The sequence below is a fragment of the Malania oleifera genome, chromosome 10 (genome assembly GCF_029873635.1).
Source record: "Malania oleifera isolate guangnan ecotype guangnan chromosome 10, ASM2987363v1, whole genome shotgun sequence".
NCBI lineage: Eukaryota > Viridiplantae > Streptophyta > Magnoliopsida > Santalales > Ximeniaceae > Malania > Malania oleifera.
Window position 1 is genome coordinate 72,768,919 of NC_080426.1, and position 27,443 is coordinate 72,796,361.

Consider the following 27,443-nt stretch of genomic DNA (forward strand, 5'->3'; position numbering starts at 1 on the left):
GAGAATGGGTGAGATAACCTTTCATAGCTAGCGTTGTGATTCTGTGAACATTGCCTCTGTGTATGTGATTTTGGGTGAATTAGAATTGAGTAGATTGTTGGAAACCAAGTAGTACGCTTGTCAGTATTGGTGAACAAAATATAACAGAAATTTAGGCTATGAGCTTGGAGAACTAAGAAAACTCTTCACTCGAAGAGAACTTGTCAAACCTTGCCCACATGATCATCTTAGTCTAGGAGAGGGAGAACTCATTGATGTCCAAACAGCAATTCACATTATAGCTGGATTCTTGAGTAGGCAGACAAAGAGGTAGTAAATTTTATTTTATTTTCATAGCCTACACACACACATTCCCAAAGCAACATTTTTTTCATAGCCTACACACACACACATACATATATATAAGTATGGAAAAAATCCACCCGAAATACTAGTGTCAAAAACAAGTTTTAACATTCTTCTCGAGATGGGTTAAAATTGGAGTCTCATGTATGAGAGAGAGATTATTGGAATTATTGTGAAAGGTACTAATAATCAATTATTAAGTATTTGGAAAGATTTATCCTATGAGTTAGTTTTTGAAATTGAGAAGGCGTAGCATCCAACAATATATATATATATATATATATATATATATATATGAATCATTGTGCTGTGCTGGTCCTAATTTTTTTTTTATTAGTTTTTTGAAGAATCAATTCATAAATTTAAAAATAAAATAAAACTATTTAGTTAAAGATTAGAAAAGTGAACAAGAAAACATATTATATAAATATGTTTCTTTATGTGGTCATTTTTTTTTTATTTTCAATTTTTAACTGTTTATGAAAAAAATTGAAATAGAATTCAAATTAAGATATATATATATATATATATATATATATATATATATATATATAAGCAATAGTATGATTGTTTTAAAAAATTTTAAATTTTCATATAAAAAAAATATTTTATTATAAAATAAATTTGGATAGTACAACAATTAATTAAAATAATTATAATAAATTGTATTTTTTTTATAATATTTTTATTATATATTATTTGTAATTTTATTTTTTAATTATATATTTAAAATATCAATTGATTTAAAAATAATACATAAATATTATTTAATTAAAAAAATTAACTTATATTAATTTTCATAAATATTAACTAAACATATTGTCAAATTTTAATTTTTCAACTAGTCCTAAATTAACTAGTGAAAAGAAAAGAATAAAGGGAAGAAAAAAGCCTAAAGATGTGTTCAATGTTTAGAAAATAATTCTCAATTTTCAGATTCTTCTTTTGTAGATTATAAAAATATCACATTTTTTTTTTTACTTCTTTAACATTAATATAAGAGTCAGAATTTTTTTAAAAATTTTCAACATAATTATTAATAACCCGAAAAATAAGTTATAAGATCCTAGGATCTTATACATATGACAATACAATTTATAATTAGAATGTGCACTCACATTAACTCAAAGCATCAATTAAAATCATACAATTTGCATGTTATGTTCACAACTTTAGTGGATGTGTCCAATCATATTAAAAACAGTATAAGAAAATTTAAGAATTGAATAACAAAATTTCACACTTTTAAAGTGAACCATATGATCTAATTATAATTGCACAATTATATTCAAAAAGTAGAAGGAAATTCAACATATTTAGTGAGTGGGGGAAACTTCAACAATTTATAAGGCAGGAAACATAATGCATTTTACAATGAAATAACAATCGTAAAAAAATAAATAAATATTAAACAATAGTTTGAATGGAAAAAATAACATATTATCAGCAAAAAATTAAATTCAAATACCCAACCAGTGAAATATAAATAAAATATTATCAGCAAAAAAATTAAATTTAAATACCAAAACAATGAAATACAAACCTTAAGTAATGTTTGTCCACGAATCTTTTAACACAAATCACAAACTCTTTCTCGGATTATCAAAGCTTTCGATGAAATCAAAATAATGTAAAAATGTAAGCACTGAACATGAAAAACATAACTTACCCCATCTCCTTATATAATTTTCGATTTGATAAAGTCTGCAACGGTCACCTGCTCCGGCTCTCTTCAACGGTCACCTGCTCCGGCTCCCTTCAACGGTCACCTGCTCGGCTTCTGCAACAGGTACTCTGTCCGCGCAAGAAAGGAGGAAGAACGGGCGAGGTTAAACTGAAGCAAATCTCACTACTTGGAGTAGCGAGATTTGCCACGCATCGAATGCCGGGTGGAGGTAATTCAAAAGGTAGGTGGCAGAGCATTAATTATCCCAATAAAATCTCGCTACTTGGAGTAGCGAGATTTTCCATGCGTCAAATGGTGGTTGGCAATGATTTACCACGCGTCGAAAGCGGCTGGCAGAGCATTAATTCTCCCAATTAAATCTCGCTACTTGGAGTAGCGAGATTTGTGCTTTACGAAAAATAAACTCCAGTGACACGTGGTAAATCTCGCTACTTGAAGTAGCGAGTTTGGTTAAAAAACGCTACTTGGACTAGCGAGATTATGTCAGAGTCATTCTGGAAGATACTTCCCAGAATGAGGTATTATTTAATATATTTTTTTAAAAAAAGTTAAAACGGGAAAAAACTCTCACGATTAGCGTGTAAGGGCTAGAGACAATGGGGTGCGTGGTGGTGGATGACAAAGGGCGGAATGCGGTGGAGTTGGTGGATGACAAGAGGCGTATGCGGCAGTGACCTCCGCTTGGTGGATGATGATAAAGATGACGAGACCAGCAAGAGGCAGTGTGCGAAGGCAACCGCCGCCAGTGTCAGGAGATCAAGATGATCCAGGCGAAGCAACAGAATTTTTTTTAAAAAAATTAATTTTTGGCCTAAAATGGGTGGGTGGAATGACATGCCTTCATTTCTCTGGAAGTTTCTTTCATCCTCTTCTATTCTCTCTCTCTCTCTCTCTCTCTCTCTCTCTCTCTCTCTCTCTCTCTCTCTCTATTTTTACTCTTTGCCTAGGAAAATGATTTTATATTTGGAAATGAAAATCTGTTTCCTTACATTTGATGATAGGATGGAAATTTCAAAGATATGGAAGAAGATGAAAAAAATAAGTAAAAAAACACAAACCCTTTAAATTAAAATTTTAATTATAAAAATTTCCTTTGTTTTATTATATTTTTTTCATTTAATGAAGCAACTAAAAAAAGAAAGCAAATTTTTCTTGAATATAATATTAATAGAAATTAAATAGATAGGAAATCAAGGTCAATTGATGAAGGGAAAAAATATACATGTTACAAAATGTAATTTTATAAAAAATACAATTATCACTTGATTTCATCATGCTTCAATTCAAATTTTCATCCCATTCTTTTCTAACTCTCTTTCCATTTGCAAGTTACATAACAATAGAATAATTGATTTAGTCTAAATCCTATCAAGTGACGTTTATTCCTCCATTTATGATTTGAAAAAGATAAACTTATCATATATACAGTATTAAAATATTTAATTGTAGTTTTTTCTTTTAACAATCCTACTTTTTGCTATGTCTTATAAGTTCAAATATAAATATTTAACTACAGTACAATTTAGTATGATATTTTTTTTTCTCATTTTTAAAATTGAATACTTGGTTTTTATTGATATGTTTTAATATGAACAATTATCTTTCGAGATTTACAGTGCATGTTATATATATATATATATATATATATATATATATATATATTTAAAAAAAATACTACAATCACATATTTATTTAGTTATACTACTTCTCAGAAAATTATTAATTTATAAAATATCAAAACAAATATCAATTTAAACAATTTTTAAAGACAAGGTAAATATATAAAAAAAATAAAAGTCAAGTGAAAACAAAGAAATTTTTGAAAGCGGAAAGAATCACATCTTTTAAACAAAACATAGGGAAGCTTTATACAGTTTTTCAAACCATAGAAAGATTTTGTATTTTTTTAAAAGAAAATGTCTTAAGAGAGATCATATTGATTTATTCTGAAATTGACTATATATGCAAATAATTAAAAGAAATGTAAATAAAATAAAAATTGCAATAATAATGAAAATAATGTTTTTCTTCAAATAATTGTTTTTTGTTTTTTCTATGTTGATAAATATATTTATTTTTATTATTTTTTGAAATTTGATTATTTTTTCAAATAATTATTTTTTATTTTTATTGTAAATATATATTTTGATAATTAAGCATAATATCTTATACGTACTTAACCTTAACCAAAAGGGTGACAGTCAGAGGCGCGTCCTTTCCATCCTCAGTGTGCCCAGGCGCAAATCTGGGTTTGGACTTTGGAACAGGGGAGTGAAAAAGAGCTAGCTAGTCTTTCATAGATCTCCTCGAATCAAATCCTTTTCAAAATTCTCCCACGCACCTTATTACTGCGAAGGTAGGACCACCCCCCCCCCCCCCCCCCCCCCGGTTTCTCTCTCTCTGTCTCTCTCTCGTTTGTTGTTTGGAATTCATCTCTCTTGATTTGGGAAATTTTGGGGCTCTAGGGTTAGGGTTTCTGTCAATACTCTTTAGAGGAAGACGATTAAAGTCGCAAAGATGCAACAGCCACCGCAAATGATCCCTATGATGCCTTCATTTCCGCCAACAAACATCACCACTGAGCAAATTCAGAAGGTATACTTACGTCTCTCAGTTCTCCCGGGGGGTGGGGGGGGGGGGGCGCTGGTGCTTTGGTGTGTCTTCCCATCAATTTGGAGTTCTCTCTGCTTAATTAGTTGAATTAATTATCTCGTTTTCCATCGTTTGTGGATTTAGATTGTGCCTCGAATCACAAGTAAATTCAATTTAGTAAGCTGACGACTCGTCAGATGAACCTGATATCAAATTCAAGAATCGTTCATATAACTGGAATTAGACACGCTGATAGTTTTATGTTTAGGCATAAACCGTCTCTTTTTCTGGAAATGATGCATGTGGCTCTTCACGCGCCAAGTTTGACTTTGATACTAACTGACAGTGTCCCATGCTATGCATGAGTGAAAATATATACTATATTATCCCTCTATTTGCTATTATTATTGAAGTAGCTGGAATTAGACACAAACATAAACGCTCTCTTTTGCTGGGCTTCATATGCTTCTTTATGCGCCAAGTTATTTGGCGTTAGTATTAACTGATCATATTGAGCTATGCATGGGTAAAAATTATACTATGTTATCTCTCTGTCTAGTATGTCTAGTTTCCAAATACTATGAAGGGATTCCCCTCTTGGTGTCATTTTTTAAATTTCCTAAGTTTTCCACCACCTGTTTTCCCTGCCTTCTTTTGCATGGTCTTCATTCTTAAGGCTAGAAATGGGAAAAAAGGTTCCCTAACTGCAAAACTGCTAACTTAGGCAGTTTTTACGATCAACTTAGGTAGTTTTTATTTTTTTTCCTCACTTTTCACGTCTCCTCCTCCTTTGCTTTTTTGCTGGTTGGTTTGTTGGGCATGGACAGTGTGTGTTTTGGAGAAGAGAGAAGTGGGAGTAAAAGTGGTAGAAGGACACAGATAGCATCATAGAGTATTTTGAGTTTCATCAAATGACAATAGTTGCAGTCTTGTTGCATTCTCTAGACTTCCCGTAATGTTGACAGTGAGCATGACGGCACAAGCATGTCAAATTAATTTCTTAGCAGCGTTTCCCACTATAGTGGCATCCTATGTTATTCGAAAATAAATATTATTTGCAAAATTTAATACTGGGGTTACTTTAAATAGTAATACAAAAACATATATTTTTAAATTATCAAATAGCAAAATATTTTTACAAGCAACAGCTATCCAAAAGTAGAGGAGCATGCACAATAGTTATTATTATTATTATAAAGGAAACATATTCATTTCTAAAAGTAAAAGATGAAAAAATTCAAAATAAAAATAAATAATTGGTGAAAATTTGTGACCTCTATTTTTTTTTTTTTTTAAATTATAAAAAATACAGGCTTCCATTTATTTCTTAAGATTCTTATCAAATTAAAATAATAATGAGTGGTTTGCAGAAATATCTGCTCCCTTCCATTAAAAGAAATTATTTTAAAGATAAAGTGCGGTATTTGATTGGTTGATATTAATTTTCTTTAAGTTTTTAATTATACATTGTTAGAAACTAGAACTGGGTTTTGGAGGCCAACGAAGGTATATGATTTTGCTTTTATATTAAAAAAATAATATTTAATCGAAATTAATGAATCTTTTTTTTGGTGTGAAAATTATAACAAATATATTTTCATTTATTCGTTAAAGAATATTACCAAATTAAAATAATAAGGAAATGCATGCCTTCATTCCATTAAAAGAATTATTTTTAAATACTAAGTGTGATGTTTCATTGGATGATGTTAGTTTATTTAATTTTAATAAAAAGTTATCAGAAATTGTGGTTGAGGTTTTGTAGGTCAAAGGCGGCCTATGATTATACATCTAGATTACGGACATACTGGTTGATGATAGGAGAAAATACTGAAAATTGGAAGTCTTTGATATGTTAGGTGGTATTTATTCTATAATTAAAGGTAAGGGCTGGGGATTCCAGTTCTCATATCATATAGTTTATGTGCTATTATGTGAGAATTTTTATTGATAAACTAAGTAATGTTTGATATAGTGGTTAGTGGTGATGATATATAATTATTGTAGAAGAGTTTTGTGGAAATAAATCATGTGAAATACAAGATAAAGTTGCATATATGCCCCATCTGCATGTGCCTCACAGTGGCTTTGTTATGTTCCCAATTTTTGTATGGATATTAGAGTAGTGATGGAAAATCTGGACTGGTCCTTAGCCTAGATAAGGTGCTAGGTTGGTCTTGCTGTTGCTGGTGTCGCCATGGTTGAAGTATTTGTTGGACCATGCATGTCATATTCAGATGCATTTTAATATAAAATGCTTGGTCCAACCACCAGGCAATGATATTGCAAACAACTTTTTTAGGATTAATATGTTGCCGCTCAACGACTCAAAACACTTTGTATATGCCCTTAATCCAACTAGCATTATGTAAATTATACTTACTATGTTGTAGTATATTTGGTGTTAATATTAACAGAGCATGTTGAGCCATGCATGGTAAAAAATTATACTATGTTATCTCTCTGTTTAGTATCTCTAATCTCAAAAACTATGAAGAGACTCCCCTCTTTCTGTCATCTTTTTAAAATTCCTAAGTTCTCTCCCTTTTATTTTCCCCGCCTTGTTTTGCATGGTCTTCATTCTTAAGGCTACAAATGGAAAAAAAAATAAATAAAAAAAAAATTCCTCAACTGCAAACCGCTAACTTAGGCAGTTTATTTATTTATTTTTTTGTTTTTTGTTTTTTTCACGTCATCTCCTTTTTTGTATTTTTGCTGTTGGTTTGTGGGGTGTGGATAGTGGCTGATTCGGAGAAGAGGAGAGTGGTAGTGCAAGAAGGGTGTGGATAGCATCTCGTAATCTTTGAGTTCCACCAGTTGACAAAAATTGCAGTATTACTACATTCTCTAGACTTCCTGTAACGTTGTTAGGACGCACGGGCATGTCAAATTAATTTCTTAGCAGCTTTTCCCACTATAGTGGCATCCATATTATTTGAAAATAAATATTATTTGCAAAATTTAATAACAGAGTAACTTTAATACATTAAACATATATTTGTTATTAAAATTGAGTTAGAACATCAAGTAAATATTATTTGCAAAATTAGATAACAGAGTTACTCTAGATACATAAACATATATTGTTAAATTATCAAATAACCTAATATTTTTACAAACAATGGCTATTCAAAAGCAGTGGAGCACGCACGATAGTTGTCGTTGTTATTATTATTATTATCACTATAATAAAGGAAACATCTATTTCTAAAAATAAAAATGAACAAATTCAAAATAAAAAATAAATAATTAGTGAAAACTTATGCCCCCCACCCCCTTTTTTCTAAATTATAATAAATACAGGCTTCCAATTCTTACTTAATATTCTTATCAAATTAAAATATTAATGAGTCATTTGCAGAAATATCTGCCCCCCTTCCATTAAATGATTCAGTTTGGCATTTGATTGGTTGATGTCAATTTCATTATTTTTTTCAATTATAAATTGTTAGAAATTAGACCTGTGTTTTGGAGGCCAAAAAAGCCTATGATTTTTCTTTTATATTTTAAAATAAAAATACGTATTTAATCAACATTAATGGATATTTTTTTTAAAAAAATCATAGTAAATATATGTTTTTTCATTTACTCCTTAAAGAATCTTACCGAATTAAAATAATATGGAAATACGTGGCCTACTTCCATTAATTTTTTAAAAAATTGTCTAGGTGTGATATTTGATTGGACAATGTTAGTTTCTTTAATTTTAATTGAAAAATTACCAGAAATTATGGTTGAGATTTTGTAGGTCAAAGAAGGCCTATGATTATACATATAGATTATGGACATGCTGGTTGATGATAGGGAGAAAATACTGAAAATTCGAAGTCTTTGACAGGTTAGTTGGTATTTATTCTATGGTTAAAGTGAAGGGCTGGGGATTTCAGTTCCGATATCATATAGTTTATGTGGTGTTAAGTAAGAATATTTATTGATAAACTAAGCCTCTGCTTGGAATGCCTTAAAAAATAAGTACTTTTTCATAAAAGTACTAATAAGTATTTGTGTCAATAAGTTCGTTTTTGGTTTACACTTAAATAAGTACTTATTTCAAAGAGTACTTTTCCAAACTATTTTTTTTTAGGGAAGTAAGTATTTTCTAAAAAAGCATTTTCATGAAAAAGTACTTATCTGAAAAAGTACTAATTATAAATAATCAGAGACTACTTTTAGATAAGTTCTTTTTCCAGAAAAGTACTTTTCACTATAAGTGGTTCCGCAACAATCCCTAATGTTTGATATACTGGTTAGCAGTGATGATATATAATTATTATAACAGCTAGTTTTGTTGAAATAAATCATGTGAAAGACAAGATAAAGTTGGATATATGCCCCATTTGTATCTGCCTCACCGTGGCTTTGTTATGTTCCCAATTTTTGTATGATATAAGGCTTGTGATTTAAAATCTGGACTGGTCTTTGGCCTAGATAAGGTGCTAGGTTGGTCTCGCTGTTGCTGATATCACCATGGTGGTCCATGCATGTAAGATTCTAATGCATTTTTATATCATATGCTTGGTCCACCCAGCAGACAATGATCTTGCAAAAAAAATTTTTAGGACTAAATATGTTGCTGCTGAATGACTTAAAGCACTTTATAAATGTCCTTAATCCAACTAGCATTAGGTAAATTATACTTACTATGTTGTATAGTTGGCATTTATATTAACTGATTGTATCGAGCTATGCATGGGAAAAGTTTCACAATGTTATCTCTCTGTCCAGTATCTCTAATCTCCAATACTATAAAGGGATTCCCTTCTTGGTTTCATCTTTTTAAAAATCCCTAAGTTCTTCCCCATTTATTTTCCCTGCCTTCTTTTGCATGGTCTTCATTCTAACGCAGAAGATGGAAAAAATTCCCTAAATGCAAAACCGTTAACTTAGGCAGTTTTTCTGATCAAATTAGGCAGGTCTTTTTTTTTTTTTTTCAGCTTTTTGTTTTTTTCACTCTTCATATCTCCTCCTTTTTTGCTTTTGCTGGTTGGTTTGTGGGGCATGGACAGTGGGTGGTTTGGAGAAGAGGAGAGTAGGAGTAGGAGTAGGAGAAGGGTACAGATAGCATCATTAATATATGAGTTCCACCAAATGACAACATTTGCAGTATACATTCTGTAGACTTCCTGTAACGTTGTTAGGACCCATGAGCATGTCAAATTAATTTCTTAGCAGCTTTTACCACTATTGTGGCATCTCATATTACTTGAAAAGAAATATTATTAGCAAAATTTAATAACAAGGTTCCTTAGAATACATTAAATATTTATATGTTATTAAAATTGAATTAGAAATACAAATAGATATTATTTGCAAAATTTAGTAACAGAGTTACTTTAGATGCATATACACATGTTGTCAAATTATCAAATAACCTAATATTTTACGAATAACAGCTATACAAAAGCAGCGGAGCATGCGTATTGCGTGTGCGATGGTCCATGGTTGTATAAATTGGCGGAAAATGATTAATATAGCCGACCTCACCTAGTGGGACGTAAAGCTTAATTTTTTTTTGTGTTGTTGTTGTAAAGGAGACATTCATTTCTAAATATAAAAGATGAACAAATTCAAAATAAAAATAAATAATTAGTTAAAATTTATTGCCCTCCCATTTTTTTTTTAAAATTATAATAAATACAGGCTTCCATTTATTCCTTAAGATTCCTATTAAATTAAAATAATAATGACTGATTTGCAGAAACATCTGGGTCCCTTCCATTAAAATATATATTTTTTTAAAACAAAGTGTGGTATATGATTGGTTGATATTAATTTCATTATTTTTTTACTTATAAATCCTTAGAAAGTAGAACTGGGTTTGGAGGCTAAAGGAGGCCTATGGTTTTGCTTTTTTTTTTTTTTTATTTTAAAATAAAAAATCTTTAGTCAAAATTAATAGATTTATTTATTTATTTATTTTTTAAATTGTACTAAATATATGCTTTCATTTATTCCTTAAAGAATTTGTAATAAGGAAATACATGGCCTCCTTCCATTAAAAGAAAAAATTTTATACACAAAGTGTGATATTTGGTTGGATGATGTTATTTTCTTTTAATTTTAATTTAAAAAGTTTCTAGAAATTATGATTGAGTTTTTGTAAGTCAAAGAAGGCCTATGATCATACATATAGATAATTGACATGCTGGTTGGTCATAGGGAGAAAATACTGAAAATTGAAAGTCTTTGATAGGTTAAGTGGTCTTTATTCTATAATTAAAGTGGAAAGGCTGGGGATTGCAGTTCCCATATCATATCATGTATGTGCTATTCTGCAATAATATTTAATGATAAAGTAAGTAATATTTGATATAGTGGCTAGTGGTGATATTGTGAAATACATATCTGAAAGACAAGATAAAGTTGCATATATGTGCCACCTGTATGCGTCTCACAGTGGGTTTGTTCCCAATTTTTGTATGCATATAAGATCAGTGATTTAAAATCTGGACTGATCCTTGGCCTAGATAAGGTGCTAAGTCGGTCTCACAGCTGCTGGTGTTCTTGTGGTTGTAGTAGTCGTTGGACCATGCATGTAATATTCAAATGCATTTGTATGTAAAATGCTTGGTCCATTTACTAGACAATGATCTTGCAGACAAAGATTTTAGGACTAATATGTTGCCATTCAATGACATGGACACTTTATAAACAAAAATGCCCTTAATCCAACTAGCATTAGGTAAATTATACTATGTAAATTATACTATGTTGTAGTATAATACCATTATATATAGTATATATATGCATATAATAAATGTTATGAATCTTTTAAATATGTATTAATTATAAGTTATCAAATAATTAAAGTACATAATATTAAATAAAATAAAATGGACAAGTTTAGTAATGATAAATAGATTTAATCAAGACACATATTCTTTTAACAATGCTTACGTGTAGGTTTAATTTGCAAGTGATCTTGAATTCCTAATGGCATACTGAAAATGTTAAAAATTGATATTATGTGATTTTTGATCATGAACGTATAGCACCCCAAGCATTGTGCACTTCGATCACCTCAGGTGAAATCACCTTGAATGAGCACTACTACAAATCGAACGTTACTGTGTTGATCCCTTTTGGTTCACTCAAAGATTGAACAGTGGTTTTAAAACCCGGACCAGTGACCTTAGTCATTCGGGCTGGTTGAGCCAACGAGTCCGCCGCGTTTGTCAAACATGTGATCTTATATATATGTATGTATATTGTGTGCATGTATATATGTAGTTATATATATATTGAAAATTATTATTATTTTTATTATTATGAGTTAAACAAATATTAGAAGATAGAGAGAGGGTTTGATAAAGTTAAAAATTTATGACAGGGTTTGATAAAGTTAAAAATTTATGTAAGAGTAAGAGAAAGGAGTGTTTGATTAATTCAAAATTTCAAATGAATAGATACCTATACATGTGAAATATTCTTTGTAAATATATCTTATTTGTTCTATAATTTATCATAAACCAACAGCAGCTATTATGGTAAGTTAGCCTTCATTCTTTTACAGGGTCTTGGGATTGACTCCGGAGCCAGTTTGAGACATTTGTGGTTTGAGTGCATAACCTGGACTATTATATGACTGGTTTTGATCTGATTTGGATCAGATGGTCTGGGCTAGTTTTTAACCATGGATTAAACTATATATTTTTAATTATTGTTAATATTCGAGGATGTATTATTGGTTTTAATCAACACATAGTTCATACTCTTTTTTTTTTTTGAAAAAATGAAAGAAATATATTAAGGTCAAAAGGGTATCCAGTCCAACAAGAGCAAAGACTAAAATAAGCCTCAAGCAAAGTTACAAACAAAAGAGACGGAGAAATCAAGAGCCCTTAATTCCATGACATCTGCTTTTTATATTCAAGAGAGTGCTACACACTACATTGTCCACTTCAATGGAGGAATTGTGAAGCATAATAGCATTTTTGTCTCTCCAACTATCGGAAATTGAAGCAGCCCAAATCAGCTTACTAGTAATAAGAGGTTTGGACTTATTCTAACCCAAAGAAAGTATCAAACTAAGTTCAGATCCAAGATGTAAAGGGTCTTTGAATGTCTATGGGAGAACACCCCTTATGATACATAGCCTTGGAGGTTTGACAGCAAAAAATAGAGGGTTTTGGGTCTCCTCTTCTCAACCATGTATTAGACATGTGGTTGAAGCTTAATTTTTTCCATTAGATACTCTATCTAGGGTTGGAAATTTATCATGGATGACCATCCAGCAGAGGGTAGTGTGTTTACGAGTGGTATGCTTGAACCAAATTGTAGAAGGCTAGAGTACTTAGAGGAAATACTAGTAGAGCTCATTCCTAGGTCATTTCATCTTTAGAATTTGCATTTGGAAGAAGGCTGAATATTTTAGACTTGATATTAGTGTGTATGCTCCCCATCTAGGTTTAATGGAAAAACCTTAAAAGACAATTTTGGCAAGATATGGATAGTATTATACAAGGGGTACCAGGGTCTTGAAAAATGTACATAGGTGCTAATTGGACACAATGGAAAAGATAATAAAGGTTATAAGAGGATACATGGAGGCCATGGATATGGAGATAAAAATGAGTTTGTGATATGGTTTTAGATTTCTCCATGTCATATGATCTTGTTATAATGACTACCAGCTTTAAGAAAAGAGAAAAATGCTTAATAACCTTAAAGAGTGGACAAAATAAAAGCCAAATAAATTTTTCTTAACTAGGAGGGGAGATCGTTCATCTTGTAAGGATTATAAAGCTATTTTAAGGGAATGCTTGACTTCATGATATAGGGTTTTAGTATTAGATATTTGTACAAAGAAATGGAAGAAAAAGAGCAACATAAACCAATGCAAGAGGATTAGATGTGGAGTCTAAATGGAGAAAACATAATGAAATTTTGAAGATATAATGATCAAAGAGGGTGATTGGATAATAGAGAATAAAGTAGATGTGACACTTTGTGGAATAGAATGGCCAAGTCTATTAAAAGATAGCAAAAGAGATTTTAGGTGAATCTAAAGGAAGAGTCTTGAACAACAAAGAAAGTTGGTGGTAGGATCAAGATGTCTAGAAAGAAGCAAAGATAGAAAGTATTTGGTATAAAATGTGGCAATATTGTAGAAATATAGACAAGTTTAAAAGATATAAAAAGGCAAGAAAAGAGGCAAAAAAGGCCATAGTGAAGCTAGACATAGAGTGTGATAATTATTTTATTTGCTAGACTGGATACAAAAGAAGGGGAAAGACACATATAAACTAGCTACAGCTACAGAAAGAAACTGCAAAGATTTAGATAATGCAAAATGTTTAAAGGATGAGAATGATAATGTCTTGGTAAAAAAAGAAGGCATAATCAAGAGGTGGTGAAGCTACTTTAATGAGTTGTTTAATGTATACCAAATTGGAAGTTTAAACCTAGAAGTGACAAACCAAGACAAGACAAAAACCTGAGATTTATTTGTAAATTATAGTAACTAAAGTTAGGATGGTGTTGAAAAGTAGGAAATCTATAGGACTAGGTAACATCTCAATTGAAGTTTGGAAATGTCTAGGCGAAAAAGAAGTATATGGTTACCTAATCTATTTATAAATACCAAAAACATGCTGGAGGAATGGAGGAAAAGATACCTATATACAAAAACAAAGGTGATATGAAAAATTATAATAACTATCAGAGAATTAAACGTATGATTCATATGATGAAATTGTGGGAAATGGGTGATTGAACAAAGAATAACCCTATTGTATGGTTCAAGGAATATCTATTCTTAGGAATAAATTAGTTATAATGGGTTAGTTACAATTAGTTATACAAAAAATTATGTTGATATCATGAAGCAAATAACACTGGGAAAACTTTTTATGAGTCCATACCAAGGATTAAACAATGAATAACTATTCCCAAATTTCATCATGTAAATGTCTATTCATTTCTTATTACATGTTGAATGAAATAATATGGAACATACAAGAAATAACTACTACCTACATTCACAAAATTTTCTTTATATTTCATCTTATTTCAAGGAATATCTATTTTATGAACCAAACGAGCCGTAAGAATAGAAATGAGGGCCTCAGGGAATCAATTTGGTTTTATCCTTTGGGAGATCACAACAAAAGCTATTTATCTACTAAGAAGATTAATAGAAAACTTTGGGGAAAAGAATATGGTCTTGTATATGGTTTTTATTGACCTAGAGAAAACCTATGACAGAGTACCCAGTGAAGTTCTATGGTGGTTTTTAGAAAAGAAGGGTGTAGCAGATATACTGATAACATTAAAGGATATGAATGTTAGAGTAATAACAAGTGTTAGGATTGCAAGAAGAGCATAGAGAATTTCCAATCACAGTAGGTGTACATCAAGTCCATGATCGCATAAATTAGCGGAAAAGGATTCATATAGCCGACCCCACCTAGTGGGACTAAGGCTTGGTTTTGTTGTTGTTGTTGTCGTACTAGGTGTACATCAAGGTTCTACTTTAATACCATATTTGTTTGCTTTAGTGATTGATGAACTCACTAGGAATATCCAAAACGAGATCCCATGGTGCATGCTGTTTGCAGATAATATTGTTCTGATTGATGAAAGTAGAACTTTTATATAATCTATTGTGATTGGAAATTATCTTTACTCTCCTTTGCAGTCCTAACGCTTGTCGTTACTCTAATATGCATATCCTTAATAATATTAGTATATCTGCTACGTACTCCCTTCTTTTCTAAAATCCACCATAGAACTTCCCTAGGAGTAGGGTAGAATGCAGGTTAGAACTTTAGAGAACAACTGTAGACTCTAGAGGTTTTAGGATAAGTAGAAATGTGATAGAATATATGAAATGTAATTTCAGCCTTGTGAGGAGGAATATTGAAGATAAGGTTAAAACATGATAATAAAGAAATCAATTGAACTAGTAGATTTTGATATCTAGGGTCTATTATGCAATTAGAAGGAGAAATTGAAGGATGTAGTTAATAGATTTAAAGCAGGTTAGGTAAAAGGAGGACTCCTTTAGCTGTACAGTGTGATTGTAGAATACCATTAAAATTAAACAAAAAGTTCTATAGGATGACTATAAGACCATCAATGCTTTACGGATTAGGATGCCGGACAACTAAGAAACAATATATTCAAAAAGTAAAAGTGTCTAAAATGCACATGTTAAGGTGGATGAGCGGTATAACATTAAAGGATGTTTAAGGAACAAATTCACAATAAGTTACATATAGCACTGGTAGAGGATAAGGGAGGGTGCGAATTAGATGGTTTGGGCATTTCAAACGCGGGCTAAGTAGTGCTCCAATGAGGAGGAACAAGCTAGTTATTGTTGATGGCACTAGAAGAGGTAGGGGTAGACCTAAAATAACTTGGAATGAGGTAGTGAGGAAAGATCTTATAGGTCTTAAGCTAGTCGAAGAAAATGCTATTGATTTTGTGAATTGGCGGAAAACGATTCATATAGCTGACCCCACTTAGTGGGACTAAAGGCTTGTTATTGTTGTTGTTACACACCAATTGAGTCCAAAATTTGAATAGATGACTATCAAATAGGGAGGGTTGAGAGGGAAAGGAATAATTAAAAACTCAAATTTCGGATTGTTATGCCCTAAAAAATGTAGGAATAGAAAATCTATATTTTATGAAAAATTTGAACATATTTTCTGTTCTAAATTCTAGTCTTTTGCATTCTCCATCTCCTTCAAAGCCATCAATTTCTCCTAAAAAACTATGAAGCCATAAAAATGTCCTCACCCATTATTGAAACGCCTCATTATGTGCCAGCTTAGCCTTCTACTATTTCTCAAGTATCTAAAAATTTCCCAAAAACCCATTATATCCATAAAGATAAAATAAGAGAACAATGGTTTTCTATTATGGAATATTCTTAAATATTTTAATATACACACACACAACATACATATATAGCATATGTATACACACACACACACACACACACGCACATATATAGCATATGTATATATTTATACATATATACACACTACATATATATGTGTGTATATGTATGTATATGTGTATATATGTATACATATGTATTTATGTACTTTTGTGAGTTATTGACCTAAACCCTCTTATATGACAAGTTCACCATTCACTTGGGATCACAAAAAGGGATCTTTACCATTATATTGAAAGTTTTACTTATAGCTAATCATATTTAGACCAGCGATCATAAGTAGAGTTTAGTCAAAATAGTCAAAGTTAAAGTAGTTCTTTATAATTTTTTTTTTTGGAAAATTTAGATAAATTTTAAGAAGACTAAGTTTGACCACTCGGTGCCACCCATTATTAGATAGAGTCCAAATTCGATAGGATAATAGGGTATAAGTTAAGCTTCTACTTCATTGGAGATTCTTTTCTAGGGCTGCAGGTGGACCCCATGATATATGTTGTATGTGTGTGAATAAATGAGGCAGTGCTATTATGAGTAAGTGAGCCAACTATTCTTGTACGAGGAAACATTCATAACGTCCACATAGGACCGCAAAAAGAGATCTCTATTGTTGGATTGGGAGTTTAATTTGTATTCTATCAGATGATCAAATTTTGACCACATCCTGTCATAGATGGAGTCCAGTTAGAATGTTGAAAAATTAGTGTCTTTTTGAAAATGGAGGTCAATTTTAAAAACTCTGAATTTGACTACTTTGGTAATTGATCTTCATTATTAGATGAAGTCCAAGTTTGAGAGGATATAGGATATAAGTTATGTTTCCAATGGAGATATCTTTTGAGGATTTCATGTGGATCATAATTTATATATACCATGTATGTATGTATGCATGTGTATGATAGTGCTATTATGAGCAAGTGAGCCAACCATGCTTATATCCTTATATGAGCAAACATTGATATGTTCACATGGGACCACAAAAAGCAATCTCTACCAATTACCATTGGATTGGAAGGTTGACTTATATTCAACTTTGGAGTTTGTACACCAGGTGGAGCCTTGTCAAAATAGTTAGAGTTGGAATGTCTATTTTTAAAATTTAGGTTAATTTCAAAAAACACTATAACTTTGATTGCCTTTGTTATGTCACCCATTATTAGATGTGTCTCAATTTTGATTAGGGAGAATATTACTTAGAAAGCTTCCAATCTTAGAGTGGAGACCCCTTTTACTGTTTCATGTGGATCACCCATAAATGTTTGCTCATATAAGAAGTCTCCCTCGTTAGAATAATGAAGGGAGTTACCGGGCCATAAATGCTACCCGCTTTGCGAGTGTAGGGGGAGGGTCATCATAGTATATTCAGCCTTACCCTTGCTTTTATGCAAAGAAGCTGTTTCCTTGGAGTCAAACTTGTGACGAACTGGTCACAAAGGAACAACTTTACTGTTGATCAAGGCCTGCCCTCTTATGATCAAAACAATGCTAATATATGTATGTATGTATATGTATATATATGTGTGTGTGTGTGTGTATATATATATGTGTGTGTGTGTGTGTATATATATATATGCGTGTGTATATATGTATATGTATATGTGTATGTGTGTGTATATATAAATTGATGATTTTCTTTAATGAATATCATTAGATGTGTGGTGGTAAGGATGCTTCTAATGCTTTGGCTGAGTAAACTTTTTTGGCCCACCTGGTCTGGTCAAGTTTGGCTGCATTGACACCATTCATTGCATGTCTTAGTTTGGCTTGAAACCAATATCAAGTGCGCCCTTGGGTCTGGTCCAACTCAATCGCATCGGCAGGCTTGGGAGGGGCTCTAAAACTATGTATAAGATTTTCTGTCTTCAGTGTAATGTAATAGTAGTCAGAGTCAAATAAAAGGGTTAGAATTTTTAATAATTATTACAAAGTAAAGGGAAAAATAGTGGGGGTTTAGAGAACCTGGGGAGGAGGGAAGACTAATGCTGTTTCATTGTTGAAGAGGATTTTAGCATGACATTGTCAGTATTTTTGATATTTTTTCAGAACAAGCAGATCTGTTAGCAGCATTAACTCCGTTTTTTGATACTCTGGTTCCCAAGAAAATTGGGACTTGCAACATTAAAGACTTCTACCCTATTAGCCTGGTGGGTAGTATCTATAAGGTCCTATCCAAAGTCCTTGCTGCAAGGTTGAAGGAAACAATCTCGGAATTTTTTGGCCAGTGCCAGCATGCTTTTGTAGGAGCAGATCTTGGGTGCAGCCCTTGTTGGAAATGAAGTTGTGGATGCCTATAGCAAGCAGGAAAAGAGGGGTGGCTTGTGACTTGTAAGCTTGACAACGGGAAGACTTTTGATCATGTTAACTTGATTTTCTCCTTCACATTCTCAAAAGAATGGCTTTTGGAGAACTTTGGTGCAGGTGGATCCAGTTATTTCAACCCCAACTTTCTCAGTGCTCATTGATGGTTGCTGTCAGGCTTTTTCGCTTTTCTAGAGATCTAAGGCAGGGTGATCCCTTCTCCCCTGATTGTTTATTTTTTGTTATGGAGGTGTTTAGCCACTTGCTGAATAAAGCTTTCAAAGGATGGCTTCTCGAAGATCTTAGTATTGGAATTAATGGGGGAGGGAAATGGAAGTCTCCCATCTTCTTTCAAGGATGAAAGCACCATTTTCTGTGAAGAGGACCCTTGGAAAATCCTCGATCTTAGATGCATTCTTGTTGGGTTTGAAGTAGTCTCGGGCTTAAAGGTGATTTTGGGAAAAAAGTGAACTCATTCTAGTTGGGGACAGCACTGAGAGGCCTTTCCTTGCAGGCCTTTTTGGCTTCAAGCTGGGGCTGTTCCAATTTCCCGCCTGGGTCTTCCTCTTGGAGCTACATTCAAAGACAAGGGAATTTGGGACCCCATCATAGAAATATTGAGAGGAATCTGGCTGGTTGGAAGAGGAATTGCTTGTGGTGGGAGACTTACCCTCATTAAGAGCACCTTAACAAATCTCCCAGTTTATTATGTCTCTCTTCCCTTTCCCTTTTTTTAGGTAACGTCCTGGGTGTTCACGTCCATTTTACGGTCCATGACTAATCCCACGCCTCATGGAGTGGCCCCACAGCACCATGAGGAGGGTAAATCAGGAGCCCAGGGGAAGAATTGAACCCGGGAGGCGCATTGCTGACCTCGTGAGAGGCACTCCCAGCATCCAACCTTACGACCTGAACCACGCCCTGGGGGCTCTCTTCCCTTTCCCTTGCTCAGTTGTTAGAGGGTTAGAGGGAATTCAAAGAATATTCCTTTGGGGGAATTCAGGGGATCAATTCAAGTATCATCTTGTCAAAAGGTGGGGCTATAAAACAACCTATCAGATATGGAGGCTTAGGACTTTCCTCTTTCAAAAAATCCCTCCCTGGGAAATGGCTTTGGAGATTCATGAAGGAGAAGGATCAGCTTAGGAGGGGAATCATGCTTCAAATGTGGTTTTCGGCATGATGGTTGGACCACTAAAGCTGGGAGGGAAGCGCATGGTGTTGGAGTTTGGAGGTCCATCATGATAGGCTGGGATGATTTTTCCTCCCTTCCATTTTCATCTTCGCTAGCAACAACATATTTCCTTACCAGTAATCATCTTCAAATTTCTGACCAAGGGATTTTATGGAATATTCCATTGATTAGAAATGCTTCTGGTTTGGAAGTTGACCAAGATACAGATTTTAATGGTTGCTCGTGTTTAATTGCAGAAACCATTAATGATCCGAAATGGAACCTAGATAAGAAAGGCAGATTATGGCGAGACAATATTAAAGGAAGCTCATTTCTTGGACAGAAACTTGCAGTATTTCTCCATGGAAGCCCATCTGGAAAACTGCAGCTCCAACAAAAGTTGATTTCTTTGCGGGAGAGGCAACTCTTGGGAAATTTTTTTTCCATGGATAACCTGCAGTAAAGGAACTGCTGCTTGTTGCAGATGTTTCTTGTGTCAGAAAGTGTGGAGTCTTTTGATCACAGCCTCTTACACTGGACCAGAATCCTCTGGGATTTGACCTTCTCTTTGATCAGGCCCATGCATCTTGGATTGTGTGGAGGGATAGAAATGAGAGAGCTTTTGAAGGATCGCCTACGCTCATACATGTTACTAAAGACTGACAGACTGCTACTGTGACCAGATGGCATAGTTGTTTATTTTTGGTCGACTCTCTTGTAATTCCTGATTTTCTAAATATTACCTATAAATTGGAAACCAGACTGAAGCTGAACCATTTTACATTTCAGTTCAGTTTTTCACTTTTTGTTTTTAGTTTTTTGTTTTGTTTTGTTTTATTTTTTTTTTTTAAATCTGGTTTTCGGTTCAGTTTCAGTTTTAAAAGAAAACAGGGCCTAGAAACCCAAAAACCAAATGTTTGCATATTTATTTAATCATAATCTGTTTACATGTTTTTATTTATATGTAGACTTTTCACCTATTTTGAATTTGCTATTTTTATTTTAATTTTTGTTTATAATTCTTTAGAAATTGTGTCAGCAATGTAACAAGCCAGGAAAGAAGGGTGGTTTTTTTACTTTTTATAGAAGAGGGGAAGTTCCCACAACTAAGCCCAACTAAACTTTTCCTAATGCGGCACAATGGGGGTGCTTCCCCAATCCTCCACTACACAGCCTAGCCTGCTCCCCCTTTTGCTGCAACCATTTAATGCATGCATTTCTCCCACATCAGATGAAGAGGCAACCTTGCCCACTTTCCCTTGTAAATTGATACCAACACAGCACCTTCATTGCAGATACTGTCCCGAGCCCAGTAATCCTGTGGACTTAACCAAATTTACTTCACATAGCCCAATAATGCTTAACCAAATTTACTTCACATAGCCCAATAATGCTTACCATTGCCTTGAGTGTTTGACATTGACTTGAAGGGCTGTGTTAAACCGGTTCAAAGATTAAAAAAAAAAAAATTTTTTTTTAAAATGTATTGACCAACTAAACCAACGGTTTTATTTTATTGTGAACGTTGGTTTTTGGTTTCATTTTGGTTTAGAAATTGGAGAACAGATTAGTGTGGTGCGATAATTGGTTTTAGAAGAAACCAAACAGATTCGGACGGAATATATCCCTATTTTGACACCCTGCGGTGTGGGTGATTCCCATGGTTTGTATTTGGGCGGCATCCTGTTGGTGCCCTTTAAAGGACTTTCCTTTGCTGATCAAAAACAAAAATTGTTGAAGAGGATAATGCTTGGGAATGTGTGGGGTGTTAATTTTTGGAAGAAGAGGGCAGTGACAAATAAATTCCTTACATGGTTAGATGACTAACATAGTGTGTATTTATGAGACAGATGAGCAAGGGGCACTGCCAGGGGATCTGTGTTTTTGGGATGTGCCAATAAAATGGTTGGAGATAGCTTTATGATGCATTGTTGTTTGCAAGGGGTTATGGGAGTGGGTGCCCTTGGGTCTCGGGAGGTGACCTCCATTTTCACCCTTTTCTGTGTTGAAATAAGCAAAGAGGGAGACTATTGATACAAAAACTCAAAAGACTGAATCAATGCTCTAGTGGACCAACCTTTTTCATGGGGGTTCTATATTTGTAGGGAGGAGCTTGTTGTTTGTTGGTATTTTTTGGAGTGGGAGGAGCACTTTCCTATTATTGTAGAAAAATTTCTACCAAGACCCACCTGACCACCACTCATGGAGGATGGGGAGGGGGGGGGGGGGGGGGGTTTGAGTACACAGAGACTATACTGTTTGTGATTTGAACTTGGAAGGGTATGAAGAAATGGAGCTGGTGAAGTTTTGTGTTATCAATGTAAGAAGGGAGAACCTTCTCCATTTAATCATTGCATTGGATGATGCAGAAGGTTTATTGGAATTTCCTTCCAAGAAAGGGGGAGGAGATTTATGGTGAGGGAATTGGATGATGTAATTGGAATCAAAACTTGAAGGAAAAATTTGAGAGCTCCTGTTTTGACCAGATCAGTTTTGAGGCTGGAAGGGGAGAGAGTTCTTTTCTGGCAAGATAGCTAGTGTGGGGAGGCAGCTCCCAAGAGGCTGTTTCGGGACTTGTTCAACTTGGCCAGGAAAAAGGAGCCTTGGTTAGTTCCAATTATTATAACTCAGCTGGAGGAATTGTGTGCATTGTCACATTTATTAGGAGAGCTCAAGATTGGGATTTGGAGAGCATGTCAAGTTCTTTGAGTCATGACTTTTTGTACAAGAGAGGAAACAGATGAGGTGGAGATGATTGGATTAAAATGGAAGAGTTCCAGTGGTGGGATTTATGAAGTAAAATCCTTCTACTGAATCATTAATAATCATTAATAATCACGATTGTGGGAACCCAGTGAGAGACTTTTGTCAATTTGAAGGAGACTGGCAGTTAGCACTTCCTGAAGTTTTCTTTTTCATGTGGGAAACAGGCAGGAAAGTATTTTAACTCCCAACAATCTTCAGAAGGGCCATTATAGTGTTTAGTTGCTGTTTTTTGTCCTGGAATAAGCTGAATAGTGCTTCATTTTTTGATTAATCACCCGTGAAGAATTTATAGTACTGTGGAGCTGGTATGTTGGGAATCGAATGGACCAGAGCAGGCTGTATTATAGGTGAATGTGGGCTTTGAAGGTGTATGTACAGATAGGTGAATGTGGGTTTTGAAGGTGTATGTACAGATAGGTTCAGAAAGAGATTTGTACAGCTGACCCCTTAGACCATTCTTGGGCTAGTGTGGAGGGAAAGATACAGAAGAGCTTTTGAGAGTTGTTAGTTGGTGGGATAAAAGCTAGCCAGAATGAAATTTTATACTTCTGGAGCAATGGTTGAATAGTCAAGGAGTCTTGATTCTATTGAATCAATGGGTGGCATTTTGTCAATAAAGCAGTACTTTGTGAATATTCAAGATGCCTTAGTGCCCGTTTGGAACCACTTGAGAAAAATACTTACAGTAAAAAATATTTAAAATAAGTACTCGTGTGAAAAGGTACTCTTTGTCTTGTAACCAAACAAGGACTTATTGTAAGTACTTCCAATTTTTTTTTTTTTGAGGTGGGGGGGGGGGGTTATGAAGGTAGTTCTTGAGAAGTAGACTGGGAATACTTTCTTGAGAAGTAGACTCGGAATACTTTTGGAGAGAAAAAAGAGTTGTGACAGTTATCACTTTGAGTGGTCACTGTTACCTGCGGAGGGGTATATGCGGTCAATTGCCAACAAAAATGGCAGATAGACAACTCCTTCTGAGCATGCATATCTGCCATGTCCTGCAAATCTCCCTCTCCAATACTTTAATCTCTCCTCTCTCTCTCTCTCTCTCTCGGCGAGGCACAGTCCAGCCATCTCCTCTTAGCCCCTCTGCACATGCTGCAAAAGGATCCATGAGCGGTCTCCTTGGTTGGTCAACCTCCTCCTCCTCCTCAGCTGGTGCCTCCTACATCTTCGCTGGTCGACACCTCCTCCTTTGTCTGCCCCTGATATGTGCTTTGTCAAAATCTGGTTACCTGACTTTTTTGTCTATTTGTCTTTTATTTTTTGGCATTTGTTTTTTTGGGATAGTAGCCAGATTTGCTCTTATGTGTTAAGTATCAAATTAATTAAATTTTTTTAATAAAAAATGTTAACATATGATATAACAAGTACGAACATTTTATGTTTAATTACTGTTAATTACTTCTAAGTACATGTTACATTTTAATTAACAATGTTAGTTATTTTTAATTAATTTGAAATTATATTGCATTAAATGTCAGCATATAAGTAATGGATATTGCAAAAATATTTGAAATATTAATTAAAAATGCTATTTACTTTGTTAATTAGACAATATTTGAATTGTTAATTAAGAATTTTTTAGCATGTTAATTAATTTATTAACTAGAAAATATTAAATTTTTAACTAACCTAAATATTAGTTAAAATTTTTAATTAGAAAATAATTATATTTTAATTAAAAAGATTATTTAAATATAAAAATATAATAATATTATTAACATAATTTTATAATCATATATTGTTATGTATTATAATTTATCAATTATATTTGAAATTTAATAATGATATTATTATAATACGTTCATAAACACTATTTTATGAGTACTTATAATTAGTACTTATTTTAGACACAACCAATCATTACTTTTTCAATTTAATACTCGTTATCAGTACTCCAATTCAATGCTTTTTTCAAGTATTTTCCATAAGTGGTCCCAAATGATCCCTAGTTGCTATTTTAACCGAGTGAATGATGCTTGACTATGTTACTGACATGGGCTCAGTAACCCCATGTGTGGTGAGCTGCTGTTTTCTACTGTTCTGCAGGAACAATGTTTTTTTCCTCAGTAGTAGGATTTTCCTCAGCGTTTATAAAGTTTTGGTTGTTGCATCAAATAGTCAATACTTTATCTCATCTCTGATCCCTTTAGGTCATTTCATGCCCTTATCTCATGTAACATGTCAAGTACTATGTCACAATGTCACATGTTTGCTGTGTTAAGTACGCATGGGATTAATTGCTATTTGCATGATATGTTTCCATTATAATCATGAATTATTATGAACTTGATAAGAAATACACACTGCATAATTAATAATTTAATATTCTGGGTTCATATGACTACAGGGCTGCTTTGAAGAGAGTTCAGTTCAGTTACTCTCTTACGTTTGCTGTTGATGAATTGAAAATCCTATAGCCTCATAGAACCTGACTTGCTGCCACTTCTCACATAATGATTTAACTGACAGTTTAATTTATTTGATTGAAGTGGTGAAACATGCTTAACTTTGAAACTGGAAATCTTGTAAATAATGGTTGGCTCATTATTTATATTTTGAGATGAAGACTGATTAAGAATTTAATTTTTCATTAAGTAGATATTATTGGCTTCACTTACATTTAATTGAACAATTTTGTTTCTAGAATTTCTGAAATTGCTCTCTCCATTTATCATTTTATTTTATTATTGTTATTGTTTTTTCTCAAGGATTATTTAAAATTATCTGATGCAAATCTTTAATATGATGCATGATTCAGTACCTTGATGAGAACAAAAAGTTGATTCTGGCAATATTGGACAATCAAAATCTTGGAAAACTTGCTGAGTGTGCTGAGTAAGTACTGTTTCAACTCTCTCTTTCTCTACCCACACCCCCCCCCCCCCACCCTTCGCGGGCGCGCCGCGCATGTGCACACTTGTAAGTATGAATTTCTGCACTTGGATGAAACAGAATTTCTGTTCATATATATGCATACATACATGGGATCAAACATTTGAGTCCTTTTTTTGTATTGTCAACATGGCATGTATAAAGAAATTCATAAATTTTGCTGTGTAAGCTTTGGACTAACTCATATTTTTTTAGAAATTAACGGAACCAAAATTGTGAATTCTAATCCTCACTGGAATTATTTTCAGCAAAGCTCCTTTTCCATTGTGGAACACTGGAACTGGTTTAATTGTGTACCCTTCAATGTCTTCAACTTATCCATTTTTTGAGGGCGTGGATCACTATCATAATGTCTGGACAGGAGGAGGGTGCGCTGCATAGCAAGCAGTGAAGAACAGTCACTGTCCAGAATCTCCCACCCTCCTGCTTTTTTGTCCTGAATAAATTACTCTCTTCCTTCCCCTGAGGTGCGGGAATGGGTGGGTTTTTATGTGTGCACATGTGCATGTGTGTGTGTGTGACCCTAGTGAGTGACATTCGTGCAGTATACGTATGAGATTCTGGATTATTTAGGTACCAAGCAAAGCTCCAGAAGAATTTGATGTATCTAGCTGCAATTGCTGATGCCCAGCCACAGGCACCAACAATGCCCTCCCCGGTAGGTTGAAAAAGTGACTGGCCAATTTTCAGCTTTTAACCCTTTTTTCTTTTGGCAATCGCATGCTTATGTGTATCAAAACTTGTAGATGGCTCCACATCCTGCAATGCAACAAGCTGGGTATTTCATGCAACATCCTCAGGCAGCTGCAATGTCCCAGCAACCAGGTATTTTTTCCCCCAAGCTGCCTTTACAATTTAATAACCCACACCAAATACAGGACCCTCAGCAGCAGTTGCACCAGCAACACCAACAAGCCATGCAGGGGCAGATGGGTATCAGACCTGGTGGAGCTAACAATGGCATGCATACCATGCATTCTGAGGCTGCCCTTGGGGGTGGTAGCACTGGGGGACCATCTCAAAGTGCAGGCCCAAATGATGTACGTGGGGGAACCAAGCAGGATGCCTCTGAGGCTGTCATCACTGGTGCTGATGGTCAGGGGAGCTCAGCTGCAGGGCACGGAGCTGGTGGTGATGGAGAACCATCCTACTTGAAGGGTTCAGAGGATGCAAAATGAAATGGCCCCATGAAGCAGTCCCAATTTGAAAGATGTTGCTGTTGAAAGGTGTCACTTGCCGCACTGGTGATGCTCTCTTGATCTGCAATACATTGAATCATTGATCAAAGAACATGTTTGATGATTTTCAAGCATTACAAAGTAGGTTAGTTGTGTTCCATGGTTCCTGGGATGTCCATGAATGGTTATATTTTGCAAAGAAATGGTGAGATAAGATCGTTGTAGGTGTAGAAGGGCGCAATGTTTTAGCCTCCTTTTTTTTTTATAGACTAGAGAGGAAAGCATCTGTCCGCCATTGAAATAATCACATTCAAGAAGCAGTGCTGGAATCCCATTTGTATTTAGTTACTGATCAATTAGGCGTGCCTGGATGGATCTTAGGTTATATGTTTAAATACATGTGTAAAGAGACCTGTCAAAGAATCATGATGACTCGTCATAGGTCTTTTCTTTGGAGTTTGACGTCGGCCAACGGTGCTTGTCTTGATTACTAATGGTGCTTGTCTTGATTACTAATGGGGAGGGGCAGTTACCGTTTCCTTTTCCGATGACTCTTCATCAAACATGTCCTTGCGGTCTGATGGATATCGAACCACCTTA

At 33.9% G+C, this 27,443-nt stretch overlaps 1 protein-coding gene across 2 annotated transcripts; it reads left to right on the plus strand.

The window, feature by feature from the left end:
• Positions 1-4,221: 4,221 nt before the first annotated feature.
• LOC131165775 (GRF1-interacting factor 3) lies at positions 4,222-27,187 on the plus strand. Of its 2 annotated transcripts, XM_058123825.1 has the most exons (5): positions 4,222-4,388; positions 4,498-4,627; positions 25,532-25,608; positions 26,239-26,323; positions 26,412-27,187. In XM_058123825.1, exons 2-5 carry the CDS (start codon positions 4,550-4,552, stop codon positions 26,841-26,843), a joined length of 672 nt encoding a protein of 223 aa, XP_057979808.1. In that variant the 5' UTR covers positions 4,222-4,388; positions 4,498-4,549; the 3' UTR covers positions 26,844-27,187. The 2 variants fall into 2 exon arrangements, with proteins under 2 accessions (XP_057979808.1, XP_057979809.1); XM_058123826.1 differs by having other exon boundaries at positions 4,237-4,627.
• The last annotated feature ends 256 nt before the right edge of the window (positions 27,188-27,443 follow it).

Excerpts from the sequence above, each read along its gene's own strand:
- LOC131165775 (XM_058123825.1), top strand. The coding sequence starts at position 4,550 with ATGCAACAGCCACCGCAAATGATCCCTATGATGCCTTCATTTCCGCCA. Across the intron at positions 4,628-25,531 it reads CCACTGAGCAAATTCAGAAG|TACCTTGATGAGAACAAAAA; the intron begins GTATACTTACGT and ends TGCATGATTCAG. Across the intron at positions 25,609-26,238 it reads AAACTTGCTGAGTGTGCTGA|GTACCAAGCAAAGCTCCAGA; the intron begins GTAAGTACTGTT and ends TGGATTATTTAG.